This window comes from Artemia franciscana, chromosome 20 (assembly GCF_032884065.1).
Source record: "Artemia franciscana chromosome 20, ASM3288406v1, whole genome shotgun sequence".
Classification (NCBI taxonomy): domain Eukaryota; kingdom Metazoa; phylum Arthropoda; class Branchiopoda; order Anostraca; family Artemiidae; genus Artemia; species Artemia franciscana.
This window is the reverse complement of record NC_088882.1, coordinates 13,567,701-13,585,167: the sequence shown is the minus strand read 5'-3', so window position 1 is coordinate 13,585,167 and position 17,467 is coordinate 13,567,701. Positions and strand designations below refer to the sequence as shown.

The window sequence follows — 17,467 nt, the reverse complement described above, 5'->3', positions numbered from 1 at the left end:
GGCCGCACTCAATAAGTCATTTTGCCAAGCATTGTAATAAATTTGGACAAACCTTTATGCGACTGAAATGCTTTTATCCTCAGATTTTCGGAAAATCTTCATAAATTTAATCAAATTGATTTCTAAATATGGAAAACAGTTTATTTTATTTATTTATTAGAAAGTTTCAGAGAGGACACGGGGACAGCCACAGGCCTTAAGTGCATCCTGAATTTTTCAGAAAGTGAAGACAACCCATTGTATTGTAAATTCGTTTCCTTTTTAGTACATGCGTCCTCTTACCATAGTTAAAGTTTGCTGAGCCAACGCCTTAACTTGTATCCCCTCCCTCCAAATATTTAGTCTTCTGTATGAACCTTAAACATATTGAGAAGAAAAAGAAAAAACGTACTTTTAACAAATAAAAGGAATTGAAAAACAGTGATTTGGGTTCCATATTCCAATGAGGAGGGCTTTGGAAACCACAAAAAAAAAATGGAAAATACAGTAATTATGGGAAAATATTGAAAATTCTAAGGTTAGGCGTGGGGCAGATCTAAAACTCATCTCTTCCCCCAAGCATATGCTGGCGAACGGGCAAAGAAGGCTGGCCAAGGTTCCGGCTATAGTATATGCCAATGAGAGCCCTTTCGAAGAACTTCTTGTCTTTTTTTAAAGTACGAGAGAATTATATTCATCCTGCAGCCCCTCTCCCCTCCAGTCACCTTCTAGAGTAAGTTTCTCAGCTAGGATTGCTACTTGGCATGAACCTGGGTAAAGACCTGTCTTAATTGTGTGTTGTTTTTTTGTTGCTGTTTTTTTTTTTTTTTTTTTTTTTTTTTTTTTTTTTTTTTTTTTTTTTTTTTTTTAAGCCAAGTCGATCAAGGTAACAAATATTTTCCTTTACCGGATTTGATTGTTTTTTTTGTTGTTGTTTTTTAGAAAAGCCCCTTCAAATATGTCAGTTTTGCTATTTTTTCTTTTTTTGTCCTGTCTGCCAGACTGGGGCTGTCAGAATAAGTAAGAAAGATCTTCAGGTTAATTTCAGCGACTTGATCGCTATGGTCTAGTATAATACCATTTCTACAAAAACTTGGAAGGACCTTGCCCTCTTCCCCTCCCCCCACTAATCTCTTAGGTAACATCTCTATAGACACTATTGAACAAATGGTATGTATGTGTGCCCATACCCACATATTTATAACCAGACTTCAATAAGAGCTTTACACCCCGTCAGTTTACAAATAATTAATCAGATAATAGCCCCTATTATCCATCTGATAGGATCAACCTTTCACTTTGAAATTCTAGCAAAAATTGTGATCAAGCAGGGTGGCCCAATGGGTTTGATACCCATACCCAGATGACAGACAAGAGGAATAATTTTCCTTATTTGGACCCCTTCTTTCAACAAATAAATGACGCCGGTCACTATTTTTAAGACAGCAAATTTTTCAAGTCGTAACATGGTCGTAAGCTGGAATTTTTTAAAAGAATTCACACTATTAACAAGCATGCAAAACAGTCCTGAAATTGATACTATAACTGGTTTTTTGTGACACGTTAACAATCTTGACTGATAAGAAGCCCCGGCCAAAAACTATGACTTTAACGGATCTACCTAATTTTTGCCATATACTTTATTCGAAGCAAAAAAGTAAAAAAAGACGCTTACTTTGGGACGTGAAAAATGTCATAAGAAAACTACAAAGGAAGGGGCTGTGGAATAGCCAAAGAGGTTACAAGAGTGTCACGCATAGGGGTGTGTCAGTTGGTATGAGGGGGTTAAGGGGTATTTCCCCCCTCTAGCAGGGAGTAGCTCCAGCATTTTTATCGGGGAGGGAGCAAGAGGAATCCATATCCGGATAGTCAAGGGGCATTGGCTACATAATAGTTATTTTCACCAATTTATTTGGGGGCAACTGCCCCCTAAAAAAAATGATGCCCTGCCCTCTAGGTTAAGGAAACTGCATTTTTTTTGTATTTTCACCGAGAAATGAATGGTTTGAAATTTTCATTAAAAAAATCGAAAAAAAAAAACAATCACCCCTATATTCTTAGAAATAAATTCCCATTTCCCCCACATTTTTATGAATTAACACCACTGTTTATGTCATATAAACGAACGCACAATTTCATTTGAAGGGGGGTAGGATTTTTGTCGTAAATCGAAAACCGCAAGAAGTAGGCAAATTAGTAGAAAAGATAGCATTTAGGGACCTCACGTATGCACCCCCTCCCTTCCACTCTGCCCTCTAAGAGAACATGAAAATTACAAACATCTAGTTTTCAGTCTGATTGCCGCTGTTTAAAGAATTTTCCTAACCTAAACCCCTCCCCAACATCCCGACTTGTCTCTTAAAATAGATTTCTTTTTCTAGCAGATCCTCGTGCGCAAGTAAAATATCAGGATTATATAGGTGAACTGGATGGGAAACACAAGGGAAAATCATACGGCATCAAGGTTTGGGGGAATTGAAGGTTAAATTTTATGCTGCCCCTTCTGTGAATAATCCGTCCTGGCTAAGTAGTTGCCGCGATGGTTTGAGAAGTCTTTGTCCAAGGCGCATGGGTTCGATATAGCCATTTATTTGGTTTGGGATGAGGGTCAGTGGCGTGACTCTGTAAGCTCATCATGAGTCAACCCAGCATTAAATGGGTAACCGGAGAAATCTGGGGAAGGTAAGCAGGAAGGGTGTGTGAAAGCGCAGGATGGCTGGCCCCCATCCCCCCATTGTATTTCCTGGCTGAAGGGCCACGGAACGGAGATCAGCATCGCTGGTTCAGACCTTAAGGGTCTAGTGCCGTCATACTTACTACTATTTTTGTAAATGAGCCCCCCCTCCCAAACACGAGACTTTTATAGGTTTTTTCTACAATTTCTGTAATGCTGGTTTTTATTTCGACAATATTTCCTGTTTTTTCAATATTACCCACCCTCCCTCAAATAAATTTTGTGTATATTCCTACACTTTTATTTACTACAGAACCAGTGATTTAAAAGGAGACAATAATATTGCGCTAATTCTCAAGAATAGAAAAAAAAATGCAGATAAAGAAAATGAAAGTAATTTCTTGTTCTTAGCAGCTCCGTCCAAGAACAGTGCTCAACGAACGCTGCGATTTCTTACCGTCTAAAACACAAGATAAGGTTTAATTGCCCATCGGCAGATTCTTATCATTTAAAGTGGCACAAATACTCCGGTGGTCTTCGGTACTAGAACAATGGCGAAGAGTTAAAATTCCGTGTTTGTGATCCCATCAAAACGGGCTACCATACACGACTCAGCGCCTCGTAATCACTATCTTGCAATGTACCTAATGACACTGATGTATGTTACTGGTTGTGTCAGAGAAAAAAAAGTTGCGACCTCCCAGTATACAATCAGCCAGTTCTATTTGCATATAGCTACGATATGTAGTTCCCACAGACAGATACAGTTGAATTCCAAGCTATCAGTGATATAAACAAATTTGCACTTCAATATATTGTTGTCAATGAAGGTAGGCGCGACCTTGTAGCTAATCAACCTAATGTGAGTTTTGATACGCTGTTTATATTCAAAAGTTTAGTTAAAATTATTAATCAAGAAATAATTCTGTAATACAGTGAAAGAATGCAAATAGAAGGCAAAGACTCACCATCAAAACCGAGGTTGAGTTATGTCATAAGTGTGAACTACCCTATGCCTTGGAACATGCCTCCAGCACATACGTACAAGCATCCTGTCTGCAGGGTTGCCACCTGTAGCACGACATGCTATTTTAGCACTATTTCTTCATGAGTACCACTGTAGCACGTGCTACATTTAATGACCAAATAGTAACACTTCTGTGCTACTATTTGTAGCACTTTCATGCTACAATTCTTTCTTTTTGTCCTGGACGAAATAATGAAGATTTTTCCTTATTCGTTTTTGAAAAACTGGCGTCGAGTCGATACATCTCGGACCGCTTTTTTGCCGTGTTCGTTTCGAAAGGCTGGCACTAGTTTGAAATAACCAGACGAAAAATTTAACCTAAAACTGATCCAAATAAACTTAAATGGACCATGCGCGTGTCGCAACGGAAGCTGCGACACGCGCAATTTTTTTCACTGTTGCACCAAAAATCGTTATGTAGCGCGCAAATTGGACAATTTTAGCGCTTTAGAAACTGACCTTAGTGGCAATCCTGCCTGTCGGCTCTCAGACAGGAGTAACAAGATGACGCGGCAGGAAATTACTCGATTGGTCGATATCAGGTTGTACCCGGGCAAATTTTGCATGCTACCAAAGAAGAAAATAAGTCGCTTCTGGCCGTTTAATATGATGAATCATTTATTAACATGAAAGTCTCATAAACAAAAAAAAAAAAAAAAAAAAAAAAAAAAAAAAAAAAAACACGAATGCTTTCAGTATTGTAGAAAAACCTTCTTTGGCGCAATTAGAAATAGACAAGTTCTCAACTTAACAGGTATTCTGAGGCAAAACACTCATTGGCAGGGGCGTCGTTTAGGGGAGGGGGTATGAGATATTTTTACATATCTCATGCCCCTTGACTATCCGGATATGGACCCCTCTCCCCCTCCCCCTAATTAAAATGCTGGAGATTCGCCCCTGCTCAATGGAAAGGGAAGCAATAAGAAAGTAAGAAAGCAGTAAGAAGTGTTACAATGGTTTCTACTCGGATTAAATAAAAAAAACAAGTTTTTTAGCTGAACGTAAGGAGCGACATTAAAACTTAAAACAAACAGAAATTACTCCGTACAAGAAAGGGTCTGTTCCCTCTTCAACACCTCGCTCTTTGCGCTAAAGTTTGACTCTTTCTCTCAACTCTACTTTTTAAAACAGTAAAAACTTTAACCTAAAGTAAAAACTTTAGCGTAAAGAGCGGGGCGTTGAGGATGGAACAGCCCCTTTCATATACGGAGTAATTTCTGTTCGTTTTAATTTCGCTCCTAACTTTCAGTTAAAAAAAACTTTTTTTTTTCATTTAATTTCTGAACGTTTTTGAGTTAATGCTTGTTTTGATTTCAGCTCTCCGCAGATGAATAATTAAAACTTTTATTTTTTAGGCTGAATGAATTTCTCATAGTTTTGATCGAACGATTCTGACAAAAAGGAGTAGGGGAGGAGGCCTAGTTGCCCCCCATTTTTTGGTTACTTAAAAAGGCAACTAGAGCTTTTAGTTTTTTACGAACGTTTTCATTAGTAAAAGACATGTGTAACTTACGAATTAGCTTACGTAACGAACTTGTATATTCGTATGTTTTTATTACGTATGTGAGGGGGTTCGCCCACTTGTCAATACCTCGCTCTTTACACTAAAGCTTAAATTTTGTCCCAATTCCTTAAGAATGACCCCTGAATCACAAAGGCCGTAAAATAAATAGTTGAAATTATTAAAAATACCTTACCGTAAAGAGTGAGGTATTAGGAGTGAACCCCTTATATGCGTAATATTTTCTATTCGTTTTAAGTTTTAATGCAGCTCCTTACTTTCAGCTGAAAAAACTCTTTCATGTTTATTTTTTCATTGTTTTTTTTTTAAATAATGCTAGAAAATCCTGCGCCCCCTTCATGGAAATTTTTCCCCCATGAAAAATTCTACCGTAGAGAGTTCCCCCCATTTAACCCCCTCTTCTCCCCCTCCCCCCAAAAACCAACAAATCCCCCTGAAAACGTCTGTATGCATCACAATAACCATTACTATATGTAAACCCTGATCAAAGTTTGTAACTTGCAGCCCCTCCAACGGGGACTGGGGGGAGTAAGTCGTCCCCAAAGACATAATTATAAGGTTTTTCGACTATGTTGAATAAAATGGCTATCTCAGAATTTTGATCCGATGACTTTGGAAAAAAATGAGAGTGGGAGGGGGCCTAGGTGCCCTTCAGTTTTTTGGTCACTTAAAAAGGGCACTAGAACTTTTAATTTTCGTTAGAATGAGCCCTCTCGTGACATTCTAGGACCACTGGGTCGATGCAATTACCCCAAGAAGTAACAAAAAAAACCAACAAACAAATAAACACGCAACTGTGACCTGTCTTCTGGCAAAATATACAAAATTCCACATTTTTGTAGGTTACCTTTTATAGGGGTAGGGGTATGTGAGTGCTAACGAAGCCCCACAACACGTTGTGAGACTTTAAAGAGAGAGTACTAGCAACAATAATACATAATGAATCTCTCATTCCAACTAGATGGAACAAGCTCAAACTGGCTATGAGATTAGCTAAATGGGGTCATTTTTTGCTATGAGGTCAGTTTTAAGACGGACTTTGTATGGGCATCTTGTGGCCCTGACCATAGCATTTTAAATATTTTCTCTTTGGGATAAGCTCAAGGATAGTTTGTTTCTTTTCAAGCAATTTTTGGACAGTCAAATTAAAAAAAAGCCATTGCAAACCTTTTGTGGTAACAAACTGTTAGTAATGAGCGAGCCGTGGTAATAGTAACTGAAACTGTAAGAAAATGGAGTTTGATAACAATATAGAAATGAGAAAAAGGGGCTGTCTAATTTATCATAATTCTAAATAAGTAGAACGGCACTAAATTTAAAGTTACCGGCCGAAAGCTAAGAACTTGAGAAAATTGGCCTGACTTCCAAAAAGAGGCAGAAAACCCAAACCCTCCCTATGAGGTCTAAAGTCCCTATCTATAAAAAAACACATTTTTTTTGAAAAGTTGATCACCAAACTGTGTATATTTTTTTTTCTGAGAGTGATGAGATTAAACCAATCGTCCTAGAATATCGAAACACGACTCTTTCGAACTAAAATTGTAAGTTTCGGTGCCGCATTAAAAAAAATGGATAGATCTGTGTATTGTTTCCTGTCACTTTGTGGCGTAAAACAACAATTTAGCCCAAAGAGAGACAAAAAGCTATTGAATGGTAATTCAAAGATGACTGCAATTAATGGAAAATCAGCGATTAACTATGCATTGAGTTTCACATTTTCAGAGGTTTAATGCCGTGCGGTGATGAATTTGTTCCTAAAGACACCTTTAGTTCACACAAGAAAGACGGTTAATACAGACAAATATTTTAAAGCTTCGTTTACCTAAGTTGCTTCTTGTGAGGAATAATAAATCAAGTTCTATGGTATATAATTGCCCATCTGCTGTTATGGAGGATGGCCGTTGAATCTCTATGTACGTGGTGGAGGAGGAGGATTATCTTAGGCATCAGACAAAATTACCTTAAATAAGCCAGAGGTCGGATTGAAATTTCAATTTCTAATGCCTGACTTCAATATGCAAGTCATTTTGAAGATCTTGCGTTTTTTCTTGTGTTTTAGTTAAGCTGGCCCAAAAAGCTGAACAAGTTTACCAAATATAAAAAATTACTACACAACTACCAAGGGGAGGAGAAGTGTTCCTGAAGCCCCAGAAAGATTGTTTTTGAGCAAAAGGTAAGAAAACACTATTTTTTCTTTCTTTATTTCCAGCTCTCAGACATATGAACTTGAACCATATTCTGCTCTGACATAAAATAGCTTATATCACATTTGCATTACAAGCATAATTTACATCTTTTGGGACCATAGGATCTATCGTAATTTCAAGGCCCTCACCCATCCAAAACAGTACCCAACTTGCCAATAGGCAGTTTCAATAGTTTTGAAGTCATGGGGATATTGTATGACTTTTTACACAGCCCTAAGGGAACCAATAACAAGTTCTTAAAATGAATACAATTACAACCTTTCATGTGGACTATATTTTACGATAAATCTGAATCCAGTTCATAAGAAGCATAGCGCAAAACCGATGCTATTTGTCGGATAATTAATCATTCTGTTGTATGAAAAGCACTAAAACGTTCTGAGTCATAAAACTTGGGGAAGATTACATTCCCCAATAGCCATGGACCATAGTAAATTGTATTGCCCGTTAATTTGACGTTGGTTTATTTTTCAATCCCCTCAACTCCCTCGGGAAGAGGAGGAGGCAAGACTTACAAGAAAAAGACCACAATTCTTTGACATAGTTAGGATTAAAAAAACTTATTCCAGCGTTTTATTTCAGCTGGTTCAAAAAGCTCAGTTTCGTCTACGTCATGGAAATATTAAGGAGCCCTGGGAGTTTACCTAGGAAAGATATGGACTTAAAAGTACGTTTTTTTGGTATGATTATTATTTTTCTTTCCTCCCTTTTAGGTAAATTTGGAGCACTTCCTCAATGGAAAAATTGAGACCCCTTGATAATTTGACGTTCCCTTTTTTTCTAATTTCGAAAAATCTTTGTTTCCTCCGGATTTTACCTTTTTATCTCTATTCCAGCAAAAATGACCTATGGGTATTTTTTCGCTTTTGCTGTTTGAAACGGAGACCCTGGCCTAGAATCAAGACTTCCAAACCAGGTCGCTGTGACTCAGCTGAAGTTTATGCAGCGAACATTAATTACATTAGATAATTTACAGTAATTAACTATCATAAACCCTATAAGATTAGAAGAAGATAAAAAGATAGTAAAGGAATGTAAATAGAAGAGAAGGTGCTAGAAAAGACAAAAACGAAGCTAGGCAAGTGATGAGACAAGCTCTTGAGCACAATAGAAGCAAATTACGCCCTAGATTGGAATAAAATGAGGTTCCCAACCTTTCCCAGCAGAGTAAAAGGAAGATCATTTAATCTCCTCCTCCTTCTAAGTAACGAATTCAATCATTCCGTATCTAATGCAAGAAATAGTCTCCAAGCATAATCGTAATGCTTTGAAAGCTTCATCAACCGAAGACATCTGGAAGACGATTTGTTGAGAGGCCACTCAAACTTACTGCTACCATCTTGTCATTGTGACAGATTTAATATTTGGTCTATAATATTAACGTGTCCTTCTTACTCTAAATCTCACGAACTAAGAACTCAATTAAACATTAAAATTGAATGTTGGATTACGCATTAGGTTTTCAACCTTATTATGTATTTTTGTTCAATTCGTATTTAGGTTTTTTAAACTAATGTTAAAATTTTAAAGTTATAAATCTTAACATTGAGCAAAATAATCGAATTAGACTGCCAGATCAAATTGGCATTACGAAAACCATTAAAAAGTCTTTTCTGCAATAAAATACTAGAAAATAACTTGAGATTCGGTGGCATAAAATAGTAACAATTCTTTAAGTCGTCTATCCGTGTTTTCCTTTTTTTGGAAAACAGGACCATTACAAAATCATTCGGGTAATGTAAAAAAAAAAAAAAAAAAAAAAAAAAAAAAAAAAAAAAAAAAAAATCCCGTGCTTTGGTTTTCTGGGAAAATAGAAACAAATCACACGATCAAAACAGAGAGCTTCTTCTTGTTCGCTTTAAGATAACAGAAACGGGATTAATTCAACAGAAAACAGAAACACTAATAATGCTTAATTACAACTAATCATGTTATTTTTTATTACCACCTGTATTTTTTTTACCACCTAGGGTAATTGAATTAGCCCTTAAGAGGATAAATCTTGAGGGGGGAAGGAACTGTTTCTTCATTCCTTTAATTTTTCTGGATGGAGGGAAACATATAAAATTATCATAGACATGGGTCTTTATCCACTTAAAGAACTTATCAAACCCATATAAGCGGCAATTTCATGACAAATATACTGAATGAACCCAGTCATTCCCTTTACAGAGTTGTATTTACGTATGTTTTCATGTTTCTCCTTGTGCTTCATTCCTCGACATAAATTCATAAATACATGCCTGATTTTATTCGTTTGTGTTTTCCAAAGAGTAGTCAATTATCTCCATATCACATTTTTATTGATCAATTAATCTTAACCAACTGCAAAAAAGATCATAGTTTGCAACATTTTCAACGCAAATATAACAGTTTACAATATTATGTACATAGTGATGTAAATAAAACTTAGAATTAGATCAACAGCTCTGGAAATTTCTGCATAACTTCGATTCATTCTTGCTTTAGGCATTCCTTAAAACTTCCAAAGAGTAACTAATCCCTCTGAATTTACCCCGCCTTCTTCCCATTAAAAATTTCCCCTTTTACTCTTGTATTATGAAGAACTTGTATTTCAAGAGCTGCAGACGAATATTAACAAACTACAGACGCGAGAAAGTGCACATACTCTATACAGCTAAAACATCTTTGGTATAAACGCGCATCTTCAGCGCAACAAATTTTTATCGCAGGCTACAAAAAAGCATGACGTCATTAACGCACCAGCAACATGATTTCTGCTTAACATTAAAATGAAATAGATGGCAGTTAAAATACAAGTTTGACAACTGCATTTCCTATTCGCAATGAGCCTTCCCTCTTCTCATGAGTGTAGCCAAAGGGGACAAAAGAGGGGGAAGCCCCCCCCCCAAATTTCAAAATTTGCGTTAGTACAGAGAAGTCAATTAAAATAGGAGCTCTTAACAATATTTGCTCCCTTAACAAAAAATGGCACCCCCGTCCTTAAGGAGAGTCCATGATTCTGCGGTATTACGTCCCAGTTACAATCAGACGCACAACTGCCAAAACGAGATCTGTTATACGTGTCAACAACCAAGGAAATTGTTTTTAAATTTCAACGGAGTTTCCAATTTCTTTGCGAAAGGAAGTTACTTGAAATAAAAAATCTTCCATTTCAAGAAACTATTTAGAACTGCTTTTACTAAAATATTAATTTAAATAAACTAATTTAAAATATTTTTCAAGTTAACAAAAATCAATTTTCATATTGAGAAAATGTTTATTTTCTTTCTCCTCAAATAGGCTTCAATTTAAAACTTTCATTTTCTCTATCAATAATGCTGAAATTACAACCTACAGTTAATATTTGTAAGCAGTATTTAGCTTTATTATTTTACTACAATTTTGTTTATCATGGAAAAAAAAAATCCCTCGTAACGATAAAAATTTAATGAATTTTAAATTTAAACAATAAATTGAAACTCCATTGATGGCCTCTCAGCCTCTATTTTCCTTCCTATCCTTGGTATAAATAACCTCAACATATTCAATGAAAAAAAAAATGAAAAATGCACATTTTGATTATCTCAAATATTATTTATCAGACCTTCGAACTGAATTCAGGTCCATTCCTAAATCATTTACCATATTTTCAATATTCTTAAGCTCACTACTTGTGCCTATTTTTGACTGAGGAGGTGAAGTTTCACGAGAAGATTTTGCTAAGCTGGTCACATTTTCAAAAGATGAACCTGACCCAGAAGGAGATGTAGGCAAAGTATAAGGTGCAAAGCGATGACTCTTCAGCCTATCTGTAGTTGGAACTTGATTGCTCATTGCAGCTGCTGCGGCAGCCAGCGTTGCACCGAGATTTGGATACCCACCGCCGCTTAATAGGGAATGCTGCGCTGCCAGAGCTTGTAGCTGAGCATTTAATAATAAATTATGACTCATGGCTGCTAGATTTGAACCACTTGCAGCAATGTTCTGTGGTTGAAAGAAGGGGTGCACAGGGGCACCAGGATACAAAGCACCAGGATAAAGGTACGGCAGAAAGTTTGGTGGAGGTAATGGTGGGCCCACAGACACATTTGTACTTGGCTGTCCGTCTAGTTTTGAACTGGGCTCCCCAATACTTGAACAAACAGGTGATTGGGGTTTATTATCACTTTTGGATAGCGTGTCAACACTATAACTAGAATGTTCGTTGCCACTATCCAAGTCAATTTCACTATCAGAGTCGATGTGATGAAGAGACCCAGCCTGACTAGAAATGTCGGACATACTTCCGTGCTCCGTCTTCATTTCATCTGCAAAAAGAGAAATAAGACAATAAATACTCTGTAATATACTGAATCACCATTTCTAGGATTAATAGGGCAAAAACTCTAGTTTTAATGCGTCATTAATGACTACTGCCATTATTATGATGTTAAAAAAAAACTAAAGTGTTTGGTTGCTATTTTGTGTGCCCTCCACCAAAACCTAGTATGTGGATTTTTCAACTTTTCAAGGAAATCACGAAGGAGGGATTATTTTTATATATGGAACGGAGAAAATAGTGGAACACGGAGAATTTCTTCAAAGAGGTTTCTCTAATGTCGTTTTTCCCTTCTTTTGCCTCTCATTTCTATTGGACGTAAAATGTTTGTATTTCTAGATTTTAGCTGTGGAAAGACTATGAATCTGTTTACTTCCTGTAGATACAAGGTAATATCTCAAAAAGTATAGTAGATATAAAAACTCTGACTTCCTCATTGGTCTATTAGTGTTGAAATTAGGAGAGGCCCCTCTCTAATTCAAAATCGAATTTTCGGATAGATACCTCACTAGGAATTTCTCTTTTCAAGATTATAAAAACACATTTTCATGTACGTATAAATGTTAACAGGTGGTAGTTACTTAGACAAGGACAAGGGAGGAGTAAGAGCTCAAACGTTCCAACGAGCTATTAAATGAAAAAGTGAGATGAATATATTTCATCCCTATGATTAGGATTGATCCTTATTTAGCTCAAGTAACTATCGTCTCTGTATTTTTTTTTTCGCATAAAAAATGGCTTTCTGCAGGGGGAAAATCTGATTCCGCCTTCTCAACATTTTTCTGTTACCGGTTCCCTTGTTTGGCTTATTTAAACGAAGTCCGAAGTCCTTAATCCTAATTACACTTTTGCTGTCCATGCTATTGGGCTCTTCTGGACCAAAAATCCATCTAACTGATATTAATGAAACTTATATTTTCAGTTTGATTATAACAAATCAAATGATTATAACAAATTAATCTAACTGATATTTTCAAGCAGAGGAGGCTTTGATTTATATTGCACTCTGGGCATCATTTAGGCTTCCTTCTGCTTTGCTTCTCTATTTGACTCTGATCAGCAGCCAATATTTCTTTTAGTATTTTGTTTTAAAATAAATTTTTAAACAACCTATAAATATTTCCTTGTTGACAAAATGCCACCTACATAGCAAGCTATCCATTAATGGGGCTGCATTATTAGCAATCTGTCTCAATTCCATTCCTATGGTACCTGATTTTGCGAGTTGCCATTATCTTTACGTCTGTGTTTTACGTCTGTGTTTTCTGTTTTTAGGAATTTTTTCTTTTTTGGTTTTTATATGTTTTCTATTTTGTTAGATTTTTGTGGTTATTTTATTCATAGGCCCTACCCTCCCCTAAAATATTGCCTAATGAAAGCAAATTAGGGTGTCAGACAGTGTATTAACACTAAATTTATGCTATAAATGTTGCAAAGACGGTTGTCTTAAATTAGACTACCCTTTTATAAATGGCGCAATCATCAACAAGTAGATTATCCCAACACTAGCTATGGAATAAACTGTCCCCCACCCTCCTCGGTGTTAACTTAAAGACATTATAAAAATTCAGGGCGAAAAAAAACACCTTTTGCAGCAACAAAGAAAACAACATTGTGAACAAAACACAACGCCATTTTTGTACTTTTAGTGGCCCACTAGTAAATGAAATAAGTTATCTCAGACTAGCATACCGTGAAACAGATAATGTGAAAACATTTAAAGAGATTTCTAAAGTTAGAAGAACATATAAGAGATACATAAATACTTGAGAATACAATACAGAAAATTAGAAATCCACAAAGATCTCCGCACAAATTTTTGTTTCAAAATACTTAATACTTAAGTATTTAAGTAATTTTAAGTAATACTAAAACACTTAAGATTACTGAATAATTATAGTTTAAAGAGCGAGTATAAGATATATTGACTATTTTGGCATTAACTTACGTTCTAACACATGTACAAATACTCTACGGTATACTATAGGACAAATTACTAATTCTAGAACATTTCTAGAAGCGAGAATTGAAGCCGCACCGTCTTTTAGTAGCTTAAAAGAGAAAAAAAAGCATAAATACCTTAAAAACCGTCTAAGATGTAGTAAAACAGATTCAACCGATCAATAGAATTTACTTATTCTTAGAGAGTGGGAAGTAAATGAAACACCAAAAAAAAAAAAACAACAATAATAAAATTGTTTGACGCTTTTTGACTGCATCCAATTTAATACTTTTTCTTTAGCTTCACTGCTCAGTTTCAGGGAAAATAATAGCCTGTGTAATATAAAACGAAACTAATTTAAAACTCACTATCTAAACGATGTTGACTGGAGAAACTAGATTCAGCTTGATTATCATCCGTTGAGACAACGTCAACCTTCTCCTCGTCTTCCAGAGCGCTAGATCTTCCAGCGGTAGGACTAGTAAAGGTACTCCGAAGTTGATTTGTCTCGTCCGGTCTCTGCGTGGCCAAAATGGCTTGCCTTCTAGAAAAACTAATTTCTATGAAACATATGGCCATTAATATAATTGTAGGAATTCTAACATTTTATTACAATTCTTACAATTTCATCTAACTAACGTCTGAGACGAAAAAACAGTTAACTTTATTTATATAAAAAAAGAAGAAAACAATATTTATTAAAACATCCCGTCAGGTTAAAACATTTCCAGTTGGAGAAATATTAAATCTTTTCCTCTCGCAAAAGCTATATGGCCAGTTACTGAACTAAATTTTCACAATCAAACAGTTCGTGGTAAAGAATTGTAAGTAAAGAGCAACCCGGCTCAATAGTAACCAAAAGTCTAAAAAAAAAAATTTTGATTACCATTAGATACATCAAAAGAATCCCTTTTTAATGCTGATTTTAAATATTTAAGTTTCATCAAGTTTGGTTTTGCCCATCAAAAGTTATGAGCCTGAGAAAATTTGCCTTATTAACAAAAAAGGAGAAAACATCCCCTAAAATTGATATAATCTTAATCACACCATCAGATTTGGAGTACCCGAGAACCCTACTGTAGAGGTTTCAAGCTCCTATCTGCAAAAATGTGGAATTTTGTACTTTTTGCCCAAAAAAAGATAACGGATGCGTGTTTATTAGTTTTTTCTTCTCTTTCTTAGGGGTCATCGTACCTACCCAGTGGTCCTACAATGTCGCAAGAGAGCTCATTCTAACGGAAATTAAAAGTTTTAGTGCCCTTTTTAAGTGACCAAAAACAAAACAAAAAAAAGAGGGCAACTAGGCCACCTCCCACGCTCATTTTTTCCTAAGGCCACTGGATAAAAATTTTGAGATACCCATTTTGTTCAGCATAGTCGAAAAATCTAATAACGTTATCTTTGAGGACGACTTAATCCCCCACAGTCTCCGGAGAAAGGGTTGCAAGTTGTGAACTTTACCCATTGTTTAGATATAGTATTGACTATTGGTAAGTATAGAGACGTTTTCAGGAGGGATTTTTCTGTTGGGGTTGGGGGAGGGGTTACGTTGGGAGGATTTTTCCATGGAGGAATTTTTCATGGGGGAAGAAAATTCTCATGAAGGGGGCATCGGATTTCCAGCATTATTCAAAAAACAATGAGAAATTAAATATAGAAAAACAAGTTTTTTCAACTGACAATAAGGAGCAACATTAAAGCTTAAAACGAACAAAGATTATTATGTATATGAGGGGGTTCGTCCCCTCCTCAATACCTCACTCTTTACACCAAAGTATTTTTAGTAATTTCAAAAAAGCAATTTATTCTAATTAACGACCTTTGTGATTCAGATGTCATTCTTAAAGAATTGGAACAAAATTTGAACTTTAGCGTAGAAAGGTCTAAGTGTTAAAATTTTTTTTATTGTTTTAAAAAGTAGAGTTATGAAAAAGAGCCATACTTTAGCGTAAAGAGAGAGGCAATGAGGAGGGGACAGTACCTTTCATTTACGAATAATATCTGTTTGTTTTAAGTTTAAATTTCGCTTCTTTCAGTTAAAAAAAAAACTTAGTTTTTTTATTTAATTGCAGCAAGCCGTTTTATTTCAAATTTTGTAGTATTTTTCTGGTGGTTAAATTTACAGAATGCTTAAAATTACGCAGCGGAGATTAATTATGATTACACTAGTTTGAAGAAGTGAAAGAGACCCCCATTAAGAGGCCAAATTGATTAAGTCAATTTTTATTGTTAAATCAGTAAGGAATCTTATTTTTTGAATTTCACTATTTTTATTTGGCTTCTCTCAATTAACTTCTGAATAAGCCATATCATGTTTGACCCTATTCCTTGCTATCTTCCTTCTCATGTAAAAACATATCCGTGTTTAAAGTTCGTAACTTGGTATATTTGTTACAAAACAATTGATTTTTAACAAGATAAATTATTCGTAGAGTTCAAAAAAGCCATTCTCAGTAATCAATATAACTTTCTAAAATATTCAGTGAAGACACGACGTTGCGAGCTTTCCGTGATCTGCTTTCCAATTCAAGGTCTCACGCTCAGCCAACTCAAAATTGGGCTTTATTATCTTCCTTGAGCAACTATTTTTACTACAGATTTTCCAGAACTTTTTTCTGTTAAAAGTTGCTGTCAATAAAACTTTTCAATTCTTGCATTAACTATCATGTTAGAAAAAAGCTTGGAAAGCACCATTGCGTGTATGACGAACTTTTGTTTTTGGATTTCTGATTATGAGGCCATATTTTTCAACTTAGGCGCCATAGAGTTAAACAAAAGAACAAAAACTTTCCGCTATTCTAACCTTAATCATGAACATGATTAAAGCAAAAAAAAGACAATATTTAATTCAGCACCTGATTTATAGCTCTATCTTTAAAGTAACATTATTTTTGAAAGCTGAAAAGGTATCAACACATTAGAACCAGCACATCATAGAATCAGCACATTCTATGTATGCTGATAGAATCATAATGCAGCACATGGAATCAGCATATTAGAAGTTAAAACTAATCGAAATACTTTTGGTTTTGACACACATTAGTTGTTTTGGTAAAATATACAGACAAAGTGAAAAGAAGTTCAGAAGTGGATTCCTTTATACATATATATATATATATATATATATATATATATATATATATATATATATATATATATATATATATATATAGTATGCTATGTGATTGTATGGATGAGTAGGGTTAAGGCCTCATTCAAGTGCTGGTCTATAGTAATCACTAATTTAGGAAAACAGTCTTCCTTTTCTCCTTCTGTCTTTTTTTTATGTGTTTGTGCTGTTGCATTGGTGATTTCTCTTTTCATGATATATATATATATATATATATATATATATATATATATATATATATATATATATATATATATATATATATATATATATATATATATATATATATATATATATATATATATATATATATATATATATATATGCAACGCAAACACCGATGCAAACACCAAAAAAAGGTAATTTTCAAAGCCTAGAAGGGGATTAAAATACTTGAAAGGAGAGGGTTGATTAAGGACCCCAAGCACTATTCAAGCTAGAAACTTAAAACTCTCAGCAAATCGTCATAGAATTATGAGGTCCAAAGCCTCAGCTCCAATTGGTGAGCCTTACCGTAATAATAGAAACGTTAGAATATGAAATTCTTGTTGAGGTAGTAAATTCACCTGTGATTGTCCATTCAGATTTTGCGAAGAGTTTAATGATATCTTGAAGGACCTACAGAGCTGGTCCAGTTCTTATGCAGTGTGGGACATGGACTCCCGAATAAAATATGAGAACCTATTCCCCCAAAAAAGACAACA

General features: G+C 35.2%; 1 protein-coding gene across 4 annotated transcripts in view; it reads right to left on the bottom strand.

Annotated features, from left to right (window-relative positions):
• Positions 1–9,692: 9,692 nt before the first annotated feature.
• LOC136039772 (T-box transcription factor TBX3-like) overlaps positions 9,693–17,467 on the bottom strand; it is a 73,756-nt gene continuing 65,981 nt past the window's right edge. Inside the window, exons 7-8 of one of the 4 annotated variants that reach the window (XM_065723638.1) lie at positions 14,002–14,177; positions 9,693–11,680 (exon numbers count right to left, since the gene is read on the bottom strand). In XM_065723638.1, the coding sequence (XP_065579710.1) occupies positions 10,965–11,680; positions 14,002–14,177 (892 nt within the window). In that variant the 3' untranslated portion in view covers positions 9,693–10,964. Of the gene's footprint in view, positions 11,681–14,001; positions 14,187–17,467 lie in introns of all 4 variants that reach the window. The other 3 variants (XM_065723636.1, XM_065723635.1, XM_065723637.1) reach the window with 3 other exon arrangements.